At 38.7% G+C, this 26,334-nt stretch overlaps 3 protein-coding genes across 5 annotated transcripts in view; 1 reads left to right on the top strand and 2 right to left on the bottom strand.

Annotated features, from left to right (window-relative positions):
* The first annotated feature begins 1,912 nt into the window (after positions 1 to 1,912).
* On the top strand, positions 1,913 to 12,700 carry LOC111325186 (gamma-aminobutyric acid type B receptor subunit 2). Its single transcript, XM_022928939.2, has 16 exons — positions 1,913 to 2,059; positions 3,742 to 3,970; positions 4,786 to 4,923; positions 5,579 to 5,851; positions 6,088 to 6,153; positions 6,512 to 6,700; positions 7,329 to 7,580; positions 7,730 to 7,793; positions 7,896 to 7,979; positions 8,236 to 8,386; positions 8,781 to 8,913; positions 9,378 to 9,482; positions 9,855 to 9,977; positions 10,302 to 10,634; positions 11,473 to 11,649; positions 12,276 to 12,700. The coding sequence occupies exons 2-15, from the start codon at positions 3,743 to 3,745 to the stop codon at positions 11,605 to 11,607; spliced, it is 2,274 nt and encodes a 757-aa protein (XP_022784674.1). The 5' UTR covers positions 1,913 to 2,059; position 3,742; the 3' UTR covers positions 11,608 to 11,649; positions 12,276 to 12,700.
* A 515-nt stretch (positions 12,701 to 13,215) lies between these two features.
* Positions 13,216 to 22,138, bottom strand: LOC111325227 (uncharacterized). Of its 3 annotated transcripts, none has more exons than XM_088758678.1 (12): positions 21,470 to 22,138; positions 19,344 to 19,540; positions 18,921 to 19,020; positions 18,504 to 18,615; positions 17,265 to 17,320; positions 16,198 to 16,607; positions 15,155 to 15,227; positions 14,816 to 14,858; positions 14,463 to 14,518; positions 14,289 to 14,352; positions 13,955 to 14,011; positions 13,216 to 13,869 (listed from the first exon to the last, which is right to left on the bottom strand). In XM_088758678.1, exons 2-12 carry the CDS (start codon positions 19,471 to 19,473, stop codon positions 13,738 to 13,740), a joined length of 1,233 nt encoding a protein of 410 aa, XP_088614804.1. In that variant the 5' UTR covers positions 19,474 to 19,540; positions 21,470 to 22,138; the 3' UTR covers positions 13,216 to 13,737. The 3 variants fall into 3 exon arrangements, with proteins under 3 accessions (XP_088614804.1, XP_022784729.1, XP_088614808.1); XM_022928994.2 differs by having other exon boundaries at positions 19,344 to 19,571; XM_088758682.1 differs by lacking the exon at positions 21,470 to 22,138 and having other exon boundaries at positions 18,504 to 18,970; positions 19,344 to 19,452.
* Positions 22,139 to 22,286: 148 nt separating this feature from the next.
* Positions 22,287 to 26,334, bottom strand: part of LOC111325226 (uncharacterized) — a 13,678-nt gene continuing 9,630 nt past the window's right edge. The window contains exons 7-12 of the mRNA XM_022928993.2: positions 25,794 to 25,860; positions 25,663 to 25,705; positions 24,093 to 24,148; positions 23,902 to 23,965; positions 23,148 to 23,204; positions 22,287 to 23,054 (exon numbers count right to left, since the gene is read on the bottom strand). Coding sequence (XP_022784728.1) covers positions 22,929 to 23,054; positions 23,148 to 23,204; positions 23,902 to 23,965; positions 24,093 to 24,148; positions 25,663 to 25,705; positions 25,794 to 25,860 — 413 coding nt within the window. The 3' untranslated portion in view covers positions 22,287 to 22,928. The remainder of the gene's footprint in view (positions 23,055 to 23,147; positions 23,205 to 23,901; positions 23,966 to 24,092; positions 24,149 to 25,662; positions 25,706 to 25,793; positions 25,861 to 26,334) is intronic.

Consider the following 26,334-nt stretch of genomic DNA (forward strand, 5'->3'; position numbering starts at 1 on the left):
AATTGAAAAAATATATATAGATAAATTAGTTTTATCGAGTTTAAGGAAACAGACTAGATAAATTTTTTGGCGTAGGAGTTGTATATTCTCAATGTATGATGCAAAGACACACAAAAAAGTGATTTTCTACTTCTTCTTAATTCAATTCCTTGATATTATTTCTCATAATTGAGCTTGCCTTGTTAATGTCCTTTTGAATTATAAAGGCTGATAGTTTCGAAAGAAACTGTTTAGGGCTGCGTCGGTGGGAGTAACGAAATAATTTGGATATATCAACAAAGTTGAAATGGTAAATTGGCCACCGTAATGATTACAAAAGCTGACGTTTCGAGCGTTAGCCCTTCGTCGGAGCGAATAGAGGAATTGTGGGTTGTGTGTGCTTTTAAAGGCAGAAAATGGAGCTACGTTATTGGTGGGTGCATGGCAACGAGAAAAACATGAATAAATTAGTGGAATGAAAAGCGTTCATTGATCCCTGTGGGATTTAGACTGCCGGTTTGAAAAATGAGCTTTTGTTCAAGATTTTTACGGCTTTCCGTGCCACCTAAGTGCAAGGAAAGACCGCAGATTGCCATATGTTGCTTAGAATGATTAGGTAAATTAAAATGTCTAGCGACTGGTTTCGATGTGTCCTTGTCATTCCTTTCCACGTCTCGAAGGTGTTCTCGGAATCGGTCACCTAGTCTTCTGCCTGTTGCGCCGATGTATATCTTCTTGCAATAAGTGCAAGTTATGCAATAGATTACATTAGCGGAGGTGCACGTGAAGTGATCGGTGATCTTAATGGATCGTTTAGGTCCCGATATTTTATCAGTGTTGTGAATGAAAGGACACGTTTTGCATCGTGCTTTTGAATTATATATTGCTTTAAGATTCGAGAATTGAAGATTCTAAAATCGAGGGTGATTTCTCTTCATACAGCGTATAACTCAGAGATTACAAAACTTATGGATTGCAAACTGATTTTGGCGAGGCCCTTGGCCAAGGGGTCTGGTACCTTTAGCTGGAACTGACTCATCTTTCACTCGATTTCTATAGAATATCTTAAATATAAGTTCTTGAGGAGATTTCGTGGAGTCGTTCTCAATCACAAAGACTCATTCTTGTTTGCTACAGGCTCTGGATTCTAAAAAAATTTTCTGCAATTTATTCCTTTTAAATCCTTATATTACCTAAAAAATAAAAATTCCTAATTTTTCTCTTTTGAAACCAGTACTATTTTCAGACACCAAGTGCTTACATATAAACTATTCATTTAAAAGATCTTTTACTAATGGCTAAGTGTTTTTCACGATAGCTGACCAGGTATTAGATTGGAGGAAAGAGTGGCTGAAATGATTTAAGAAAACTGGAATTTTAATTTATTCGGGTAAACTTCTACGTAATTTTCCATCGTCTAGTTTTGTGCAACGAACGAAGACTAACTGATGCTGGTTTGGATAAAACTGAATAACCTTCATTATCAGACTGGACGCCAAGTTGTATTATGCAAGGATCAATTTGCATTTGCAAATTATACCACTCTTAAAATTACGGTCTGATTTGACAATTCACATGGCCAGCTGATAAGGATTGCTTGCTACAAACGTGCTCACGTTTTCCTTTCTTTTTCTTTTCTCTGATTTTTTTTTTCTTATCAAAATAGAATTGCTTTTAAGCGAAATATCATGAAAAGTGGTCCCTTTCAACACGAAAACTTCCGTGCAGGCATCAATTAGTCCTCCTCAAAAGCTTACAAAATAATAGCGGGTCTGTGAGGGTTTACGCTCAATAGATGTTGGAAAAAAAGTTTGCACGATACCATTAAAATCTTTGTTTTCCTTAGCCATATTTTGATTATATTATCGACCTTTGAGACCATTTAATGCAGATGTGAATAATAGATACAATTTTGCGGTGTGATCGCTTAACGGAGGAAACATTAACAGCGATAGATAAGGTGCCGAGAGCTTGATAAGCAAGTTCCTATAGATCGATCGTAATCGAAAGGCTGGTTTTAATCCATTGGCGAGGGCTCTAAATCAGTTATTCTTCTCAAGACGTCTTCTGCGCTAGGAAGGTGAGAAATAAGTTCCAAGTTTTGACAGTGACCCTGTTATCATGAAATAGGTTTTGAAACCCGTATTTCTCCTTTTATCATGTTATCCTTCTTTTAAGCATCCTCCAAGTTCACTAGGCGCGGCTTGTTGGTTAAAAAAAAAAAGAAGCAAACACTTATGAAATTTAGATTCGGATCCTGGTGAAATCTAGTGTAATGAATGGAGTAAGATAATTCTCAACAAGCTAAGCAATATTCTATCATTATGCCTAAGTATCGGATAAGAGATTACCCATGATATTAAGTTAAAGAGCTTATTTAGGAAAACGCGAGGAGAAATTAACACGCCGACAAGGGGTATAATCCACAGAGGTTTTAAAATGAATTGACTTGACATACATACAGCTTCAATAGCTAAGCCTTTAAATGATTAGAAACTTCTGGTGCAATGCTTTGTTACCTTTCATGCAGTCGAAAACTCACATTACACATAATTACATTAATTTGAGGGAAAGGTCAAGCTTTGGGAGGATAAAACCAATACAAAGTCCACGTCTTCCCGAGGAAATTTCATGTAAGCTTTTTGCAATTTTAATTGAACGACCACTTTGTCCAAAAGTCTCGCAAACTCTTTAAATAACCTACTGGAGGAGATGATCTTTAAAATCGTTTCGGTTATTCATTGTGGTGAGTGCTCGTATAATAAAACAAAATTGTTTGCCTCGCTATAACATCGCCAGATCCGGCCAGGGTAGATCTGTTGACCTTCCTCTTTACCTGGCGTTTTCTTCTTCCATAGCTTTTCAATTCTTTTCCTATCTAAAAAGATGGTGTTTTTTTATCGATACGAACCGCTTTAGCGACAAATTTTCGGGAAAAGTCAGTTTTTTTCGCTAAAATGTGAACTCCAATCTGGAAAACCAGCTTTCGGAAAGCACTATGCACTCATTGTCAAAACAATGTCGAATCTCTTCAGATGCACCACTTTGAATTCTAAAAGATTGGGGGATGGCCTGAGAGTTTCGCCTTTTTGTAGACGTGGACCAATTGCTACAGAATTCATTATGAAACTGCTATTTCGGAAATCCTTCAACCGACGTGTTACCCTTTTAGCACTTCAGGACCAATGATAAATTAATAGTAATAATGGAGGAAGGAAGTCTTTTAGTGCATACAGTGATAGTCTTAGGCGTATTTACATACATAAAAGATCATAGAAATATCATTTTATCAACTATTCTATGCAAATTGCACTCAAGTCTCTTCGATCCGACGAATCCTAAATTTGTTCCGTGGGCGGTAAAATTTACAGTTTCTGTGGAATCCCAAATGAGGAAAGTGTATATCCTATAGTTTTTCCTTGCGCGGTAAAATTTACAGTTTCTGTGGAATCCCAAATGAGAAAAGTGCAAAGCCTATCTTTATGTGATGTATGTAATGTTATTAAGTGAAAACAGAGTGAAATAACCAAAGAAAAACACACTTCATGGATAGCAAAATTTACGAAAATTCACGACAACTTTCTTTTTGACCAAGCAAGTTGCAAAAAGAAAAAATAAGGAAAGTACTAGTCTTATTCCTTAGCCTGTCGTATGCTTAGCAATCTACTTACAAAGGAAACACTTATCATTTACACATAGCAAGTCATGCATTTAGGTCATTAGACTCATCTGCAATTTCCTCCTTTTTCTATTTTTTTCCAGAATGAGTCTGAAATGCCTCGCTGCTCTTATACCGTTCATATGTTTCACACATGTATCTTCCAAAAAAATTCCGCTAGTCATCGGCGGAGTGTTCGACATCGACACAAAGCCTGGAGATGAAAACTCTGCAAGTATGATCCCTATTGTGCGCATGGCCATAAAACATGTGAACTCCTGTCCCAAAACACTGGTGGACTATGAACTACAAATGGAAGTGAAAGATGTCAAGGTGGGAAACTCTATCAATCTTTTAAAGATTCTTGCGGCAGTTAAAACATTTAACAGATGGTAAACACCACAGCTAAGCGTACACTATTGAGTTATGGATGCACGCGGGAGGTTGCTAAGCACGAAAGAAGCATAAGAGTCGCTCGAGGCGATAGCCAAGCGCGACTCTAGCTTCTTTAGTGCTTAACAAACCTCTCAAGTGCATCCATAACTCAATAGTGTACGCTGTGGTGTTTACTATTTGTTTTACAACATAACATTGATACATTGTAGCTAAAGAGTTCCCTTTTATTTAACAAATCTTACGTGACCAGAAAAAACAAGCGCGCGCGGAAAAATAGTCTTTGCATTTGCTCACGTCAGCAGCGTACACCCATGGGCAAACGGGGGACGTTAAATTGACCAATCAGAGCGCGCACTTTACTTTGGTTTTGTTATAATTCTACTTGGGTAAATTGATACTTATTTCATCACCACCTCTTGTCCAGAGTTTGGACTAGAGTTGGCGAAGAAGTATTCGTGACAGCGGGTTACCATTGATGCCAACAGTAGAACTTGGCAAGTCGCAGCCTTGTTGCTGAGTGAGTTTACACAGTTATACATTCGAAATTGTTCAAATCGTTAATTTAACTTGATCATAGAAGAAACATATGTAAATCCATCGTAATTTAATAGCATCGAATTTCAAAAGTAAGTTACAGAGCAAAAATGAATGACCTCTTACCACATCCTCAGGCAATTTATAAATTAAGTACCATCATATTATATTGTATTTCTTATTGATCAAACATCTTATTGTGTCTGTATCTCAACCAGTGTCAAGACTCCGATGCAATCTACGCGTTCACTGAATTCATTCGAGAGGAAAAGAGGAAAATCATGATCTTGGGACCAGGTTGTTCCAAATCAGCAGAACCATTCGCTAAGGCTGCTCCTTTCTACAACTTGGTTCAAGTGAGTGCAGACCATATCAGATCTTTGGGCGCGGGGCTTGTTCATCACTATGAACAAGCCGTGCACCTGAATCTTGCCGTGTTTACTTTCTTCGCCATAACTTACGTCCCACGCTTCAAAAAGAACCGCTAACAAACGTGGTTTGAGCCGCCGTACCACGGTCGATACTCAAGCCAATTATCACCAAAAACCCTTCGTTTTCTGGATGAAAACTGTCAATCAAGGAACAAAGCATGATGGAAATCTGTTCCATCATACATAAATGTTCGATCTACGGTGGAAAAAGTTTCATGAATTTGGACTTCAGTTTTCCCTTAAGCAAAAAATAATGTAATTTATATTTACAACTTCCAATTTTCTACCGAGTCAGATTCATTATTCTTGGGAGCTAAGTATCTAAAAAAATTGCATTACTTTGATATCTTAAGTGCGTACCTATAATGCTTTGTAAAACTGCTATCATGACTGGTTGAATTCTTTTTTCGTTAGCCGTTGGTTTATTCTGAGACAACATGCAACACTTGTAATGTACATGGCAATATTCCCGCAGCCAGAAATCACAGTCAACGTAACTAACACAAAAGACGGTCATTCAATTACTAAGTCATTCAGTGATAAATATACTGCTCATGAATATTTTTCATAATACTACAAGGTGGCCATGGCAGCCGTAAACCCAGCCCTATCGTGCGCGAAGATCTTCCCTACCTTTATGCGCACCATACCACCAGAGCATTTTCAAAACCAAGGAAGAGTGGCGATAGTGAAACATTTCAAGTGGAGGAGAGTGGCCATAATGCGAGAGAATATGGACACATACCAAGGACTTTCCAACGATTTGATAAAAAGGTTGAAAAAGGCCGGGATACAGTTAGCCAGTGACCAGGCTTTTACTGGTAACGCTGAATTACAGATAGAAGCTCTACAGGTTTGATAAGAATAATGTTAACAGTCTGTGTCAGTTAAGCACAGTATATTCTTATACATACCAAACTGAGAAGTATGTAGTTGCATGGAATTAACATTTGCATATCTTATACCTGAAATGTAATGTTTGCCTCGTAAACTCTGAGACAATGAAGAAACGTGAAAGGTGTCCTCTGTCTGCAATATCAGAGGTGGATGCCGAAGACCCTTTTTCTCAGCCCTCTCTTTTTTTCGTAGAAAAACGACTTGCGAATAATTTTTGGCATGTTCTCAGAGAAGGCCGCAAGAAAGGTTATTTGCACGGTAAGTAGAGTAGGTTTATTATGGAAGCAGAACTTGAAAATCAAGAAATAGTGAATTTAGAAAGGTAGTAGGAATTTCATTGTAGTCACAATCAAAATACGTTATAAAGCAAAAGTCCAAGTTGATGACCTTGTTATTCTTGTTTTAGAGTAACCTTTGCCCCATGCAAAATTTATCGAACGAGTTTTCCATGTTTTCTGTTCAATGTGCAGGACACTAGTCGCCATGGGCTGTATTTGACAAAAACAAATTTCGAAAACATTTGTAACTTTGCAGTCTGCAATATGTCTCAACATCCTCTCGAGTATTACAAGCAGTTATTAATTGGAAGTAATTTCAATTCTATTTAAAATTTTAGGCTTTTAAGAAGGGGTTTTATGGTTCTAAAGTCGTATGGATTCTGATGGCCGGTGGGTATAAAGAACAATGGTGGGGTTACAATGATGTTAATTGCACCAAAGAGGAACTTTGCAAGGCGCTTGGAAACTTCTTAAGTACCGAGGCGTTGATGATTGGAAAAGATAATCAGGATACGATTGCCGGAAAGGTACGAGATACCTTGTCTACTATGATAGTTCACAGGTTTGAACAGACAGGTTCATGTATTTAGATACAGATTATTCCGCTTTTAATCAATGTGGTCAGAGATTCTGTCCACTATCTTCAACAAAGGGAAGTCGGAAGTCGAGAAAGCTCTCTTAGCCACTGCCACCAGACTCGATCTTCTCGAGCATCAGCATTCTTTGATTTTCTCTGCTAGATTATAGAATCATGCTACGTAAGCATCGTAAAATATAGTGCATAAGCAAGTTACTGCTTGTTGATAGACGAGTTTATACAAGTCTTTTTAATGTGTCAGTTGTGACGGGTTCGATTGTTTCAAGGGTAGCCAGGGTTCCGATTTGAACTGTTCCAACAATTTGCGACAACAATGTGATCCCATTATTTTATCACCTCTAAGATGTTTGCGAACCTCTTTACATAATTTTTTATTGAAGAGCCTAACTGATCATGACCTGCCATGAAGCGTACTTATACCTAAAAAAAGGCCATTTATCTTTTTTTTTCTATGAAACTGTATCAGATAAATGTGATCAGCTGTTTATATTAAGAATCTGCTGGTCTGACTGAGTTACAGTTAAATTAACGTTTGTTTTTTGTATCTTTATCTGAAGAACATTGAAGAACTCAGAGTTGAGTACAAAACCGAGCTGGCTAAGACTCCTTACAAAGAGCCTAGCCGCCATGCCGCCTTTGCTTATGACGCGGTCTGGACCATAGCACTTACTTTGAACGAGTCAATCTCCGCACTTCAACAACAAAACGAAACTAGAAACATGTCATTGGAAGATTTCGACTACACAAATACTGCTATGAGGAAGACATTCATGAAGATTGCAAAAGGGTTATCGTTTCAGGGAATGTCTGTAAGTCAGCATTTTTCGTTTCTTTAAAGGTCACTAAGGCATAAAATTCATTACAAAATGATTGACTCTTATGATGAGAATGAAATAGTTTGTTGCCATTCTTTTCTCACTGAAGAGGCGTAATTGACATATTTCGTTTCATCTTGAAGGGCTTGGTACAATTTTACAAGAACTCTGACAGGCTCAGCTTGCTTAACATTGATCAGCGTCAACGTATGTACTACTTTAGTGTCTGATTATGAGGGTAGCGATAATGACAATGATGATCGCTAAAATAAAATGATTTTAAAATAATCGTACCGTGGTTCTTTACAGGTGGTGTGATGAAACGAATTGGAACTTACGACATGAAAAGGAAACTCATCGTCGTCGATAGGAGCCAAACGGCGCTGTGGGAAGGTACTACTGAGATGTCTCTAAAATTTGTTGGGAAGTTTTGACGGTCTAGATTTCACAGAACACAATTAATTCTCTGAATTTCAGGACAAGGTATATGACTTGGTTACTTTGTTTAGAAAACGAAAATAGTGATCAAAAACTTTTTTAAGCTCCTCAATTCAACGAATTACTATGTGTTTATGATTGCGTATACTAGAGATAATGTCTAAGGGAAACTGAATGAGAATTACGTTTTTCGCACATTTCTGTAAACCAGCTGAAAAGGTTCCAGCCTGCACGATTAAAAAAATCTTTGTTCCGCGGTACCTTCCAAAGAGCATGGTATTTGCCATGGATGGATTGTGCGCACTTGGCATCATCTTTGCTGCAGGGCTCTTCTTCTTCAACGTTAAGTACCGAGCTGTCAGGTAGGAACTCCTCAACACATTACTTACTTACTGGCGATATCATTTTTAGATTTATAGAAGATCGTGAAGTCTCCTAGTTGTATTTTGCCTTAACCATATATTTAGACAAACAGAAAATTAAAACACCGTTATCCATCATGCGCTATGAGCCATTATACCATGTTCTACAATTATAGTAAGTGTACGCCTCAGCTCAAAATTAAAACGGGGCTAAAAGTTTCTTTATTTATCCATACTTTGAGGCGTTTTTAATAAAAAAAATTATTCCTCTCACGCTTGTTGGATATGTGATGAATGAAGCCACCTCGGCCCGTAACTATCCAACTCCCGCTCGTGGAATAACTGTTTAATATCCCCTCTTTGTCATTTACTAAATACTTATCTTTGTTTCCAGGCATATTCGAATGTCTAGCCCGAATATGAATAACATCATCATTGTGGGATGTGTTTTGATTTACGTTTCTGGAATCCTTTTCGGCATTGACACTGAAATCGTCTCAAAGAAGACTCACGAGAGAGTGTGTCAGGTGAGGCGTTACATATTGAACTAGTGGGAAATTAACACCTCGGTCAAAATATGCAAACAGTCTAGTGCGCGGTAAAAGGCGAATGACCAAATCTCAGTTGGTGTTAGGTTTGCATCCGATTGGTTAATGATGTAGCACAAGATTTTTGGGACTACCTGGAGACCGCAGTAAGTGAAGCAAAAACAGTGCAGTGCAATCTGCCCGGTTTACTTTGGACAATCGTTTTGTTATTTAGAAACTGCTCGGCTGAATGAAAAAGTCATCAGTGTGACATTATTTATGCTTATTACTACACAGTCTTGAGGTGACCTATGCCAAAAGCCAGAAAGTAAAAGATGGAGAACAGATTGATTTTCTCAGGTTTTTAAATATAAAGAAAAGAGTGAGGATGTAGCTTTTGGTGAAACATTTGGCAGTTCTCATTAGAGTTATTTATAATTCATTTACAATATCAAATGATGTAGACTAGCGCCTGGACGGCATCATTTGGATTTACCATGGCTTTTGGCGCTCTATTCTCGAAAACATGGAGGATTCATCGCATTTTTATGAACAAACTTAAGAAAACGGTGAGCATTGGGAATCATTCATTTAGATCAATCATTTTCTCCCACACTCACGATTGAGGAAGTGTAAAGCTAGCGAGTAGAGGGGTTGTTATAGAATGCTTTGAGCCTCTTCCGGGCAAGAAAATTCATGATAATGCGTAATGATGAGGACGATTAAAATCATGCATCCTTCTGAATTCTAGCAAGGCACTAAAAACTCCTGTCCTTGACCCTGTATTTCTGATGACCAATTTGGTAGTGTTTGGCACTACTCCAATACGTGACGTAAAAACACCGATCCCGTCAGCAGCCTGAAGATCAGTAAGAACACAAATTTTCAAAAAACCGCTTTTTTTAACGATATTTCTCGTTTGTTGTATCTTTTTGCCATAGGTTATTCAAGATTACCAGCTGATTATTGTAGTAATTCTTCTCCTGATGATCGATGCATGTATCCTTTCCACCTGGCAAATATTGGATCCCATGCATACGACATCTAAGACCTTCCCAAGGATGGTAGGCCCCGTCTATTCCTTTCCATACATTATAGGATTTTTTCATTTTGATGAGATACCTTTTAACTTCCCAAACACGAGTTTAAGCAAAATTGAAAGATCTGAGTATTTCATAAATTGTAGAGCATTGGCCATGAGCCCAAGACGAAGGGGTATTGCCCGAATATTTAAAATCTGACATGTTTTAAGATGACTTTCGTACGTGTTCCATAAAAAAATTTTTTTAACAGATATACAATCTACTGCATCTGCTTTGTTCTTCTTGTCGATGTGAAGCACCGGCAATAAACGAGGCGAATATAAGCTGAATTATTAAATATTTCAGATTGACCAAGACGCCGACATTGCCCTCTACCCATACCAGACCCTCTGCACTTCAAAATATGAAAGCCTGTGGACAGGCTTGCTGTATGGTTACAAAGGCTTTCTTCTCCTATTTTGCACATACTTGGCATGGGAAACTCGAAAAGTCCACATACCAGCGCTGAATGACTCCAAACAAATCGGCTTTGCTGTGTACAATGTGTTCATTCCTTGTGTCATTATCATTCCGATACTCAACCTACTAAGCAACCGCAGTGATGCAGTGTACTTGTTGAGCACTTTACTGTGCATATTCTGTACCACGATCACACAGTGCCTGATCTTCGTTCCAAAGGTAAGGGATTCCCACGCCTTGCTATCGACGGGGGAAGGTGAATCCTACAGTTGCAAACAAATTTAAAATTACACTGAATTCTTACCATGACGGCGTTGGATAAACTTTACTCCAAGTGAGTGGTACCTTCAAGTAGACCGTCCTCAACTTCAGGGGGCCATATGCTTCCGTCTTACGACCAGCTGGGAACATGAAAGGTTTTTTGCCTTACAGAGGGGTCCTGAGTACCTCAGCCTCCGCGATTATTTGAACCCAACCCTGGGGCGAGTGATTTTTACTTTTAACTAGGTCTACATTCATCAAAATTATTTCAATGTCGCTTTCTGTGAGTGTTGAGGATAACATAGTAACACTCGCTCTGACGCTCGAAACGTCAGCTTTTTATTGGTTACGGTGGCCAATTTACAATTTCAACTTAGTTGATATAACCAAATTACCTCGTTACCCTCATCGACGCAGCACCGCAGTTTCTTTAGAGACTTTCAGCCTTTAGTAAAACAATACTATGCGTTCAGTGCCGTACGACTGGAATATATTTTTAAGTCTCAGAAACCTGAAAACAGTGATAGAGGCATATCCAGGGTGTTCTTTTCTTTTTTCTTTCGTTATACTTTACTCCCACGGCATGATGAGAACTTTTAACCATCACAGTTGCGCAGCAACTTTTATTTCAAGCAAACTTAGTTTCCCACGAGAAGCTGAGCACACTCCTAAGGTTTCAAAGAAATTTTTTCTGACAAGTTAAAATAAATCAGAACTTCGAATTGCCTTATGGTGAACGATTAGAAGTAGAAATATGCTCGGGTTAATTACAATAACGTATTCGTTTATTTGACAGATTTCTACGATGAAACGCACAAATGGTGACCCCTCCAATTCCAAGAATGGCTCATTCTCTACTGGCAGCTCTGTTAGCAGCAAAATTTATCCATCACTTAAAGCAAACAGCCTTAATAATAATGCAGAGAAATAAACCCTTTCCCCACATGCTGGTTAAACATATCTTTAAATTTTGGTGAGGATTTTGTATGAATCTTAAAGCTCTATAGCTCAATAAAAAGCTTTTTTGCGTCATTAAAGTAGTTTGTAAAGCTATAAATCATCGAACTGTATAGAGTGTGGAGAATTTTTCTAAACTAAGGCATGGCTGCACTTCAAAGCGGATCACATGCATGCAGGTTAGAATGGATGAGATACATGTATGGCTCTATGCATTTTGGCTGTGTTTTCTTCCTTTTTGCAAGGTTTCATTGCAAAAGAAGACAAACTCTCTTTATAATTTATGAAAAGAAAAGAAAACCCAAACAAACGTTAGTTAACGACGAAAAATCTCCTTTGTTTGTTGGTTGTTGTTTGTTTTTGTTTTGTTGTTGTTGTTTCATTAGAATTTGGTAATTTCATCAGTAATAAAGCCTCGACATGGTAGACCCAAGATTGGGTAATTTCGAGCTGGCGCAAAAACAACGGATACTTTGAAACACTTTGGAGGTGAAAATATTCTTGGGAGTAGGTACAAACGTGCAACTGATAGGTCACTCATTTGAAATTAATATATATAGTTTGTTGATATCTCAACTTAAAAAGGAAGAATAGTCGCTTAACAAAAAATTATGCGGTCTTTCACACTTTTTTCATTTTCAGGAACCAAGTCACCGTGGAGGTACTTGCTCTGTCTTCTCGAGAATACCATTTCAGCAATAGTAATAAACAATACAACCTATTTCCTATGTATACCTGAAAGTAAATAAAATAAATGGAAGAAAAGAACATCTCAGAAAACGTTTTTTACGGTAATGAAGACACGACAAAAGACCCTAGTAAAAAATTGAAGTTTTCTGCTTAAGTTTGCCGAATAATGGTGGTTTCAGTAGATAGGGGATGCCATCGCTTTTTCTTGTCAACTATTCTTGGGCAAGTAGACACCAAGCTATACGTTAAAAGTGTTTTTTCTTTTCGAGGTGTTTGAACGTTTGTTATATTATTTACAATGTCGTTAGCGGATCGTCAAACTATAATCTTTGCAATGCCTAACAAATTACACGACAACTCACAAATATTAATAGTTATTACAATTGTGTCTTTCTTCGGCCGATTTGTGACTGTAGTGGGTTACTTTGTGAACCGCCTGGACATGCAATGAAATAGAGACCGCCATACCTTTCGAAGAGGAACGAGGCCGGAAAACAAAACAAGGTGTACCCGTAGATCAATTTAACTGTAGCAGAACTGAACAAATGTTTCTCCAAATCAGGGCTACTTTCAAGTTCATGCAGTTTTGACAAGCATTATACAAAACTTTTTCTCTTCGAGAATCGCAATCAAATTGTGAATATAAATCTCGGTGATCACTTACAGCGCTATGGGAACTAGTAAGCTTAATCTACAAGACGTTCTATATCGATTGAAACGTTTCAATGAAAATTTTCGTCGAAATTAAACCAAAATTAAATTGTGTTTTAGAAATGCTTATTTCTGTTGGGGTTATTCTAGTGTCGAAGAATGTACTGATGTCACGAACGCTCCATTAGACGGGAACCGCGATGTGATACTGAATTTTTACATGACATACGATTTCAAAAGATTGACTTTTGCTAAGAATTTATTTGGATCCAACCTATTCAAGTTATTCAACCATTTTATTTTAGGGAATGGATTTCATGGAGGTGTCCAAAGTTTCATTTTACGAAACCCGCCATGTAGGTATCATATTGAAAAGTTCGCACCACGCGGATATTCCTACAGATAGTCTTAGAGGAACAGTTCCTACACTTCGTCCAAGGCGCGAACTATCTAGAATTAACTATAGAAAGTTCTTGCAATCCTTGAGCAAAGGAACGATGTGACCTTAGCAGTAGACACATGTACGATTGCGCACCTATTATTCGAGACTGCTGCCATTTTTACTACTGTGCTGTTGCAATGAACTTACGGACCTGTTTGTGAAGTAAGTGGTCAGTCAGCTCTATTACGACAACATAAGTGTTGATGAGCGTTCCTTGATGAAAGCAAACGCTTCCCATATTACATTGGCTGCTTTTGATCATTATTAGAGCAATACATAAAGATATCTTGTTTTATACTCGCAGAAGGATTTTGCCAATTTCTATTTGTAATTGCCTTCCATGGTCAGTTTCAAATCATGCAAAGGGAGATCAAACGAAGAGTAATGGTTTAACAAGTCTTGTATATCGGGAAATCTTGGGGTTCCGCGTTCTCCGAGAGAATACCCTTGTTCCTGTAAAAGAAAATATAAAAGAAACAGATCAAAAGCTTGTTACACAGCAACTTACCAAGACAATAACCATCATAGGCTTCCTTACCTCGTCATGAAGTATCCGATAGTGCATTACTTTACCACTAGTACCAACCGATAAAACCTACACAATAGCAAGACGAAAATGTAGTGAGAGATCTTTATTTGAACCATCAATCAAGTGGATTTATCACTCGGTTATTATGGATATAATAGTATAATGATATATCTTTTACAATCAAAAGAGCATTCCCATCGGCTATATGTTGATCGAAGGAAAGGCGGAAGCTGGCGAGTAAAAACTGGTTTTTCTTCATTGTGGTTCTTTTTGCTCGCAGTCCGTGAGAGGGTTTCTCGTAAGCCAGTTTTATCAAGAACGCGTAAAAGGACGTACTTCTTACCATTGTTGACTGTATAGTTTTACTTTTGCGCAAAATATAAACTCCGGGCCTTTTCTTCAGCAACCTAAAATGAGAAAAAAAAAAAAGGAATACTTCCTCGATCATATATATCAGGACAAGCGCGGATAGCATTTTAAAGCCAAGGCGATTAACAAAATTATCGTAGTTGCTTACATCTCAGCTTGGGAGCTGTCCATGTCATGTATCAAAGTCAGTGAAGAATTATCCTCCTAGGAGAAAGCATTTTGGTTATCAATTTTGTGCGCACGTATACTCGATGTCTTACATCAGTAATTATAACTCTCAAAGTGCCCAAAGTTATTCCAAAGTCGAAAATGAAAACAGATTTTATTCATTCGGCAGTTTATATCAGAATGTAATTTATCAGTAAATGAGGATTTCCAGATAGCAAGTACTCTTCAAATTAAAATGCGAAAATAGTATATAATTGTATGATTTGCTTTTGACTCATCGTATCGAATGTCTTTGTATTCCGGGAAATCCGACTAAATGCCTCCTTAGCTCACCTCTCTTTCCCTATTCCTGACACTTCGTCCATCCGGGGTACCTCTGTGAGGATAAACAGGTTAGCTATACCAAGGCCACATCAGGGACCATTTTTTTCATGCATGTAAATGAAAATCATGTGGCTATCAGAGCAAATATGACAGGCTTATAGAATCTGTGGAATGTCTATATTAAGTATCGAGGTATTAAATGCTTTAGATCTCTTTTTAACGTCAATGTAATGCCATAAGAACACAAGCATGTGTGATAAGAGCGAACAATTCAATGAAGCTTTTAATCTAATTTGTAAAGATTTGAAAATGTTTTTGCCATAATATTGCCATTTATTTAATGCGTACCTTCCAAGTGCTTTAAATTTCGTTGGAGTGGAGCCACTTGCGGTCATCGGTGGTCTGGACGAACATGGCAATTCTACAAAAGTGCAATACCGTAATCTGATCACTCGAAATAGAATTATAACATAACCAAAGTAAAGCGCGCGCTCTGATTGGTCAATTTAGCGTTCCCCATTTGCCCATGGGTGTACGCTGCTGACGTGAGCAAATGCAAAGACTATTTTTCCGCGCGCGCTTGTTTTTTCTGGTCGCGTAAGATTTGTTAAATAAACGGGAACTCTTTAGCTACAATGTATCAATGTTATGTTATAAAACAAATGGTAAACACCACAGCGTACACTATTGAGTTATGGATGCACTTGGGAGGTTTGCTAAGCACTCAAGAAGCTAGAGTCGCTCTCGGCTGTCGCCTCGAGCGACTCTTACGCTTCTTTCGTGCTTAGCAACCTCCCGCGTGCATCCATAACTCAATAGTGTACGCTGTGGTGTTTACCATTTGTTAACTGTTAGTAAGGTTGACAGTACACTTCCGTGATCGTCAGTTATGCTACTCGAGCATAGAAGTTTATGACAAATCTGAAAAAAGCTTTCCTTGTGACATGAATCATATCTTATGATGCAATGAATTCAAGCATGATATTTACCTAGTTTTTTTTTATCAAACACTAAGACTGTCCCAATTTTTATGCGACAACAGTGCGCCTCACATAATCACGGCTTAGTAAACTTAAAACATATACAGGTGAAGATTACCTCCTTTATCTGAAGGGAAGTTTCTTCCTGGCACTGATTTCCCATACATTACTGTGCAAAAGTAATGTAGAACGAGACATAAAATAAACAATGTATCGCCAATATATCCGCGGTATATCAGGTGTAAAAGCGCGACATTCGACGATAATCGTTTGCGCTACTTTCGCACAGTACTGTAGTACATTAAAATGCCCGAAGGGAGTTGATTGGTATGTGAGGAGTGGGTTTACTTGGCAGTGTCGTTCTTGACCTTTCAGAAATCTGTGTGAATTCAACAAGAGGGCGAGACTGACCTGGTGGACCTTGGGCCTCCACCTCTAAGAGTGACCTTTCAAAGAATTGCACCGGCTCATTTTTCTTTTGTGCGTGAGGTCGTTTGGGTAACGGCATCGTTCTTGGTTCCTGATTTCCAAACCAAGGTGGTACGTTTGACTGCGTTGATCTATTTTCCTGTGATGGTCTCAAAAGAGGACACTGTTTCCTTGCTGCTTGGGTTCCTAAATGAGATGGCATGCTGTGCACTTTACTTGTCCCGCTAGAGATTGAAGCCTGTCCTACAAGGACATCCGAAGGATCATTACGCGATGGCTTTAAATTGTGAGGAAATGTTGCTGCATTAGGTTTGCGCCTTGGAATTGACAGTGAGCATGATGGATTAGTTTGGTCAGTGTTGATGGTGTAGTGCTCCTCTGCTGGATCTACCCTAGAATGATCATAGAATGACAGTATGCGCTGTGTTTTTCCAGTTAAACATCAACTTACATCAGTGTGCCCTCGATCATAACCCATGTAACCTAATGCGTAAGATGAATGCACTAGAGGAGTTTTCTATGTGATTTTTCCTTTGTTCTTTGAAACAGTTTCAATAATTATACAGATTCAAAAGGTAAGATAAAGTCTTTCCTCCAACTAGTGGGTCCACGTAGCCGGAATATATCCCGGAAGCGGCTAGGAGTACTGCCACTCCCCTTGGGTGAGATGCTCTTTATCACAGACTACCCGCTCTCCGCTCCTTACCCTCCCCCCCCCCCCCCACGACCCCACACCTCTAGCATTCATTTAGCTCCCCTGACAGTTTGCCGGGACGCATTTCTACTCCTGGGTGGGAGGAGTTATTGTGGGTGCAAAGTTTCTTTCCCCAGATCAGTGACTTGGAGGCCAGCGTGTTCATCGTATGGCCACGTTCCCTCCTACCAAGATAGCCCAGCCAAAAATCGAAGCTCTTATGTTTCTTTTTTCTCAAGTCCGTGCTTCGACCAAAACGAACATTTTACTGAATTAGAATCCTATTGATCATTTTTCCGCTGAATACCTTCCTAATTGAAGTAACATGATAAAACTACGCTTACTATCGACTTACTCTGAGACAGGGCGGCAATAATTTTTCTTGTCCTTCATTATCGCTTCGCGCCAACGCTGAATATAGAAAAGAATATATAATATAGAACGCTTATATATTTTTCTTTAAAAAATTAAAAGCTCAAGATATGCAAAGGAGGAAACTGAATGTTATTGAACTTTATTTTTCAAAGTTAGGTGTTCAGTTAGAAAACAGGTCGATGAGGCACTAAGTGCAGAAACAAGGGAGATCAAGAAAGCGGGTCGCGTAAAGAAATTTCTTTACGAGCCCAGGTCCAAATTCCAAGCATAGAGGAGATAATGTATCGACGCCGAGAAATTATCATTTGTTTCCCGAAAGTCGTGTAAGTCATTTGCTCACTTTATAACGTTAACCTTCCAACAATCACGTTTTAATTGACCATTCGTGTTCTCCTTAAATAATGACTCGGTTTACCAAAGAATACTGCTGTGCTCCGCCCTATTTAAACAATAGAGTGTTTCTATCGAGGAACTATCAGCTGATAGTGCGAAAATTTGATTTTCTTAAAACAAATGTGCTGGTTTTCAGAGCATCAAATTTCCAAGGGGCAACTATCAGACCGATAGTTCCGAGACATAAACAGTCTATTGTCTTTATTGTTCACCACTAAATTTTCTTCCGCGCGCCAGTTGAAAAACAGTCAAAACCCACTAAATGCAGATCAATAAAATATTTTTTCGTGCGTACAGCCTATCACAATTGTCAACAATTCGCAACCGTACATTGGCTAAATAATACGTTATACCTGTCAGAGTTGAAAAGACACTGTTTTTCCGATCTGCCTAACTTCCCGGCCGTCGAACCATTCAAAATTTTTCACGGATGAGTACCATCCATCCGAGTATTTTTCCGCGGACGGGCACTATCCATCCGGGTATTTTCCGCGGACGGGCACTATCCATCCGGGTATTTTCCGCAGACGGGCACTATCCATCCGGGTATTTACCGCGGACGGGCACTATCCATCCGGGTATTTTCCGCGGACGGGCACTATCCATCCGGGTATTTTCCGCGGGCGGGCACTATCTATCCGAGTATTTTTCCGCGGACGGGCACTATGGGCTGGTAGTGTCTCTCGACAGATGAACACTATTGCGTCACGTGATCAATTTAAACCAATAAGAATCGGAGAAAATTTAGTGGGGAACTATAATACTACATAGTACGACATAATTTTCCTGTAGCACACGCTTGCAAGTGAAAGTAACATTGACTTACATTAAGATCGAACTCTGAATCCACAGCAAAGAAGAGTGTTTTCATCAGATATGACTCATTGATCAGTTTAAAGGCCCAAGTATATTTCTTAACCTCCGGTGCATCACATGCCCTGCATGAAACAAATAAAAATAAGTCGTGTTCGATCAAACCCATTTACACAAAAATCTTCATTTTTCATCAGGTCAGACGATACCTTTGATGAAAAAAACAAACAAACAAACAAACAAAAAACAGAAGAGAATATGGAAAAATATGACATGCGTTTTGGAACGAGCAGGAAACGAGTATTCCGCCACCGTACTTACTTCATTGATCGTTCCATATCACATTCGTGGGAGACTTCAAACAACTCTTATCACTTTGGTGCCCTGCGTCATATGCAGCATTCAATACTCTTTAAAATACATACAATACCTGTAATTTGTCAACGGGATCACCTCGGTGTAGTTCTCGTCATCAGAATGCTGGTACAGATAAAGGCATCCAGAATGTAAGATCATATAATACCATGGCCCTGACAGGAGAAAAATTCCTTCACACTTTTCACCTCGTGCAAGTTCAGTTTAAAGTGGATGTGATTAATATGGGTTATCAAGCGACTGTAAAGTGTAGATGAATGGAAGCTTACTGAAGCATTCGAAATCTAGAAGGACCCAAAATTATACATGGTCAGCATGCAGCCTCCTTCAACAAATCTACTTAGCCAAATGATTTCTCTTTTTGCTTACGTAATGATAGGCCTAAAATGCAGGGTAGATATTCCTCACTAGATCTGGAAATTTACATGGAAATTTACATTAACTTTCCTCTAGCCCGCTTTGAGTAAAAAATACTTACAGCCGAGGACTTTTACCAGCGATCGCAAGCCTGAGGTGGTTTCTTTCATGACCCAGCCGAAGCAGTTGGCACCAGTGCCGAGCAATTCCTGAGCCGTAATGTTAGCATATGGTTCAACAGCTCTTGCCATCGACAACGATGACTTTCTGTAGCCAACAGTATAAAAGTGGGGAGATGAATCCTTGATAAGACCGGTACTATAGGAAACACCAAGATGGCAAGAATCAACTGGAAATAAACGAAGATGTTTCAAAATGAAGAAGACTAAGAATTGTACACAATTAATTGAAATTTCTGGCTATTACTCTTTGCAAATCGTTTCCTAGATCATATGGTTATCTATTGAACTTGGGAGTATCCCACATAATTAGATTTGCTCTGAAGAAAGGTGAAGGCTCGAAAAGTCACCTTTGGAATCTCTTTATGATGGCTAAATAGAGCTCTTCAAGCAGCTCAGTGTTTTATCGGCTGATAATGTCCGCGGCTGAGTTGTTGTCCGAGAAATTAATACAAAACAAGCTGGTTTTCCCTTCATTTAAAGTAACAAAGATGAAAAAGTGAAACTGTTGAGCTGGCATTTTCCGCTGGCTTTGTTTCTTTTTCGATGGAAACAATCGGAGGACAAATAACGACATAACCAAGGGGGCTATTGTGATTACTGTCCTGTCATTTTTTTTCTCATGACGTTAAATAGCCAATAGAATCGCGCGGAAATGAATGGGTGGGTTATAATTTACGTTATGAAATCCGTAATATCTCGTAATATCTTCAACCGACCCAAGACAACAGTTTCTTTAGAGACCCGCTCTCAGTTTCCCATCAGGTTTGTTTACAAACAAGTTTTGTAAAATGTACAATTAACAGGAAGTCGACTGACCCAACAGCGCCAGCGCTAAGGTAATTAGAAATTCACAGCAGTCTCGAGTTTATTTTCGATATCACTTTTTAGCATATGAAAACAAAGGTCGTAAAGAGTCTTCTTGAAGCTCCAAAATGGCAAATAACCCTTCTTCTATTATCAGGAAAGGGCGATGAAAAGGACACTCGATGAAAAAGGCAGTCATGATGACAATCGGATTGTTAAGAGTATTACGAATTTTGGAATAACATTTGATATCTTTTTGAAAGAAACCAAAACAGAAGATTACAAGTCATGCAAACCAGGCCTGAGATCATATTTATATTTGTTTCAGTGAAAGTTGTTCTAAATGAAAGTATTGACTAAAAACCCCGTGATGACACTAGCCAGTAATGGTGAGGTAAAAACATCATTCGTCTCCCAGAATTAAGTTTTATCCCCATCAAAGGATTGTTACAAAGTGTGCCGAGTCGTGACGTCTGTTGTTCTTATGTAACTCGTAACGCCGAAGAAATGTCTACATGGTCATTCTACTAACTAGAAACTACTTCATTAGCTGAGTCTTTCGATTCGATTCATCGGCCACAGCTCAATGTTTGGAGAACCATGTATATCAGATCTTGTATCTAATATTTAAATAGAAAGTTAGAGTCGGTTATTGAAAATATATTTTTTATTGCCAAGGAAAGTCTAAAGTGTTACCCTTTGTTAATACATCGGCAGAAATTAACGTAAAATGGACAGAGAGAGACATTCAATCCAAAAAAATGGTGGGGCAACAACTGGTAGAGTTTCCGGGGAACAAACAAGAACCGGAATTGTTATTCATAAATAAGGTAATGCACAAAAAAAAAAAAAAACCGAGATGTAACTGATGGTGAAATTTAAAAAGAAGCGATTTAAAGACGGAAAGGAAATCAAATATACTATCGATAATGCTCCGCGTTGGGATTTTCTTATTTTCCGTCTTAGTACGGAATTTCTATTTTCCATACGCTTGGCACTAGTTAAGGAGCCTGTAAAGTTTTGTTCCTTACGACGTATACGTAAATGTACTCACCGCTGATGATTAGTATCCCTTGATCAATTGAGTCTAATTATATTGATGTTCGAATAATATTCAATACCGAAAGGACAATTCAGTTTCGTAATCCAAACAGCCAGATGTTATCAATGAATTTTAGGTACTTTAAGTAAATTAAATAGTTCCCACTTTAAGCATAAATTTTCCAGTTTACTTAATGCGATTCATTGGTTCATTACTCACCAACAGTGAAATTCCAATTCAGCACTCAGCTGGGATCCATGTTGTTTACTTCAAATAGAAGACAATATATATATTTTTCGCTTTCCCGAGACAAGTAGGAAGGAGGGGCACTGGTAACGAGTAAAGTTCAAGGCGGATATGCTACGCTGGAGGTCACAAACAGTGCTCTTTAAATATCACTATGGTGACAAGAGAGGGACCTTCATTAACATTGCATCCCTTTCAACTCGTGGTCGTAAAGCTCTACACTGTTTTGTAAGAACTCGTCATTACAAAGAAAGTAAGTAAGAATCGTTTTTTTGTGAGGAAGAGGAGGAACCCATCCAACTTTTTCAATCCAACCTTCTATTAATCTCTTAAAAGATACCCGAGAGCTGTTTCGTATGATCCTTGAAAGAAAGAGGTCTTCTTCTTCTCAAATTTTTGTGAGTATTCAATTCAGTGCCGACTTTCAATCATCCAAACGAGTAACACGAGCTACAGATTATTGCTAACAAACTGGCAATTTTGCGCCGCTCGAAAAACAACCAATCAAAACAGAAAGGAAAATGGAAGCAAACGGTATCAAAAATAAGGGAAAATTCATTATTTGAAAGTTTCATCCAGTCTGTTATCGTTCATTAAGTGTAAAAGTTTGTTTTCCGGAGTCATTGTGCTTCAGACGCTTTGTTGAGAATATATAATGCACATAATAGCTACGTGGCCGAAATGAAGTGAAGAAGAGCTTTTTTTTATCACAGGTAGTTGTTGTACAATCGACCTAAGACCAAAACATTTAGGAGAATTGTGTGATGAAGAAAAATGACGCACGAAAAAATTGCCTGTATACCTCGTTTACGCTGCACTTTATTCTGATGTGCGCAGCTTTAAATATATAATTTTGAGAATTCAGTGCCGTAGAATCAAGTGTAAACTCGACTCACATCTGTCGCCAGGTTCAAGGAATAGAACTCGAACAACAGCAGTGGAAGGCGAGTACTTCTAACACTGCCCTCATAAAATAAATTTCCTTCGGTAACCAGAGTACCCTGGCTAAAGGGTTCCTCAACGAACGAACTACTTAATTAGCAACTGCAAACTTGATAATGGCAATATCTTGAGATGAATCAATGATGCTGTACAGAAATACCATATTTCAAAAATATCTAAACCCTCCCGCGTGTTAGGTCTCTACATTCTATATTTTAAACTACTCAATTGATCGTCCACTCCAAAATGGGGAATTCTGTTAAAAACAGAGGAGTAGGTCCCTAATCATCAAAGACTTGGACAAGGAAGTGAGTTACAACTAGAAAGTCAATATCTCGATTACAGCACCACTCCCTCAGTTCTGCTTTGTATAAGGGAAGTGCACCAAAACAAAAATTTTCATTGCCTGCTATTCTAACAAGCACTCGATATACTTGAAAGTTTCTTTCTCGTTGAAAAGAATCCTCTCCAGTCATGTGGTCTGCATTGATCATGATCGGTAAGGCCTTGTGAGTTTCACGTCACACTTTGGCAGATTAAAGTCGTAGTAGTGTCTTATCATTTCCTCTAGTTTATCAAATCTTGGCCCATCAGGTTGAAGAGCGTATCCTTGACTCTGTGGATGAGGAGCAGGGACAAGTTCAATGATTTTGTGTAAAGAAGAAAAAGAACCAAATCCTAAAATCTGTCCTAAGTTTTTCTCTCGTACCTGTTCAAGGAATATGACATAATGACGGACTCGGTCACCAGTCCACACTGACAACGCCTGCAACAGAACAAATAACTTCATGTGAGAAACGTTTCTTGAAAGAGACCGCACCCTGTTGCGTTTTGAACTTTCTTTTCTCAGCTTAATGCGTCGTGTTTTCTAAACCGGATCTTTCCATGCACAATTTGGCAATGTGGCCGGCTGACCTGTATGGGAATCTGAGAGGCTTTTAACAGCTGCATGTGGTAAGGATTTTTTTTTAAAAGAAGGTAGTGGTATGCGTGATTGGTTTTGGAACGGTGGTAATCTAAGGGATCCAGGTTTTATCCTCAGCCTGATTGTCTCTCTGCTTTTCCGAATTCAGTTTCTCCAATGTGACTTTCAGAAAACTAGAAAACTTCTGTCAACTTGTTTTTTAAATATAGCATATGTAACTACGTTTCTAACGGTTTGTCAACGTTGAGTATGAATCCATTAGTCTACTGAGAATGGTAGCCACTGGAATACGTCAGCGTTAGTATCAACAGGCGGTGTGTGCAAAGGGCAGGGACGTAATCCACGCCACGAGAGTCCATAAGTTACAAAACGTCGCCTCAAATTGAACCTAACTATTCTGAAAACTGGTCTATATTATCAAATTAGGCAATGTTTGGAGTTGCTTTTCGTTGTCTCACATCATGCACACCCAGCCAAAGACGTTTTTTAAGGTTAAAGAGAGCATAAAGAAATATTAAAGAATAAGGTGTGCTCTTACCATCTTTGACTGTGCAGTTTGGCTATTACGCAGGATATAAACACCAAGTTTGTTCTCAAGGAGGCTATGACAAGAACAAGTACAAAAAATGAAAAGAAGCTACATGTAAGTGAATTCACATCATTATCGGAAGCATTTTTTACAAATTTGAACGTCAACATGAAAAAAAAAGAGAAGCGAGTTTTACTCACGAAGTAACCTCCGTCTTGTCTATGTCAAGTAGCAGTGCTGAATTTGGAAGGACTCCCTACAAAAGAAGAAAGAAAACTTTAGGCACCAGAAAGTCGTCAGGAAATGAAATATATCCTTAAAACGAAGCAACGGAGCAGGAATCTACTGCATACACGCTGGAAAAGACTTTTTGCTGCAGTGAGGTTTCAGAGCCCTAAGGGATGTGGTTAACAGAAGGAATACCTTCCACCGGATACCCTCCCCCGGCCGAATGGGCCATCCAATTTCAATACTAAGGCGTTTCTTCAGAATTCACTAAAGCTAAGATTTTAACCAAATCTCTCAAATGTTAAACTAGACACAGTAAAAAGAACTAACGAATTGAAGTCCGCAAGTTTGGAGGCTCTTAATACAACAGCGAAGGCTAATCTACTGTTCAAATGTCTTTTTGAACGAGACAAAAAGCTGCAGGTGTCGATATCTTGGTTTCTTATTGTAAGATGTACCCGGCTGTTTAACGATTGGTTCATGCTTTAGCGTGCACTATCGAGTTATGGAGCACACGGGAAGTTTGGAGAGCACGAAAGAAGCATAAGAGTTGCCCGAAGCGATAGCCGAGGACAACTCTAGCTTCTTGAGTGCTCTCCAAACTTCCCGCGTGCTCCACAACTCGATAGTGCACAGCTGAAAGCATGAACCAATTGTTTTAGAACATAGCCGGTGGAACTGTGCATCAAATCCGACGCGAAAAACGGACAACAATATCAGTTGAAGCAAATCGTGACGGCGCTGATGCCGAGTCTCCTTTTCCTCTGTTTTTCTCTTTTTCTGTCTCATTTAAGAACTCTAGCCCAAGAGAAAAGGTCGAAACATGGTCTTCGTTTTCGGACTAGTAGGCCGAGTTTCTGTTTGTATCCATTACTGTCGCGAAATATATTATTTTTCTCCGCGCTAACAATGGCCGCTCGCGCGAAAAAAAAAATTTCTGGCGAAGCGATTTGCTGACGCTGTCAGCGTGCACTATCGGGATTTTGAGCACGCTTACGTCTATTGAATTTGATTGCGTGGTTCTGCTAGTTGTGTTCTAAAATAAACTTAGTCCGTACCCGATCGAAGTTACCATAGATGAGGCGAACTGTTAGATTAACAAAACAGTTGAACAAGAAATAAATGAATAAAATATGGAGAATTTCATTTTTCAACAATGATGGTAAGTGAGAACCCAGTGAGACGACCACCTGGTTAAACTATACTGAAGAAATTTTGTTCTAACGCGTTGTTTGTGATACAAATCAAGTCCAACTATACAATGATATTAATCCTTTGAACGTAAAGCTATTAAAAAGTAGAGTTTGATTCATATCATTAGGGAGCACAGAGTATAGCTTTGAAGTAATTATGGAAAAATGAAAGTGCATTAAAGTAGAAACCAAAGTATTACCACATTAAATACGAGCCCATGTACATTTTCATTTCTTATCTCTACGAGTATGCACTTCCTTTTGACCTCTCGGTCAAACAGTTCGTTCAGAGAGCGTGTCAAAACCCAAGCCTATAACAAAAATGCAAAATAACATTTTAAAAACTCACCTCCTTGTGTTTTACTTTAAAGCTCTGTCCATCAGGGGCACCTCTGTTATAGACAAAGAAACTGTCAATGTGTATATTTTCCACAAGAAAGTTTACTCAGGACATCTATTCTACTTTGTACATGTGCTTACCTCCCAAGCTTTGCTGGTTTGCGAAGAGCTGCGGAGCCACCTTTGGATGGCGGAGTGGGCATGGGACCTGCAATGCATAATTACTAGAGATAGTGAAAACCCGCTCTTTCCTGAACTATCTGTCACTATATTAGCTTAGAGGGCCTGGGAAATATTTCTTAAGTATTTTTGGCGCTGCATACACAGCAACGACATACACTTCAGTTTATTTGGGTGCATATTACAGACAAAGACTGTGTTCAGTTCTATGGCCCTGGGACACTAAAAAACATTCACAATAACACTGAACAATACTTGGGCCAAAAGGATCAAAGAAAAACACACGCTTAGAGATTAAAGAAAAAAAAAATCAAAGAAGGTTACGAAATCTAGCTCAATAAGAATAATATCCCTAGGAAACAAGAAGATAGCACGAGATGGGCGATGTGAATGACTGGCTTGGAAAGCATAAGCTTATCTGTATATACAAAAGAAGTGAGGCAGCCCCTTTTTGTCTTTGATCTCTAATAAACCGTACCAATGCTTGTAATCTCGTAGTTAC

Source organism: Stylophora pistillata, chromosome 1 (assembly GCF_964205215.1).
Source record: "Stylophora pistillata chromosome 1, jaStyPist1.2, whole genome shotgun sequence".
Lineage (NCBI taxonomy): Eukaryota > Metazoa > Cnidaria > Anthozoa > Scleractinia > Pocilloporidae > Stylophora > Stylophora pistillata.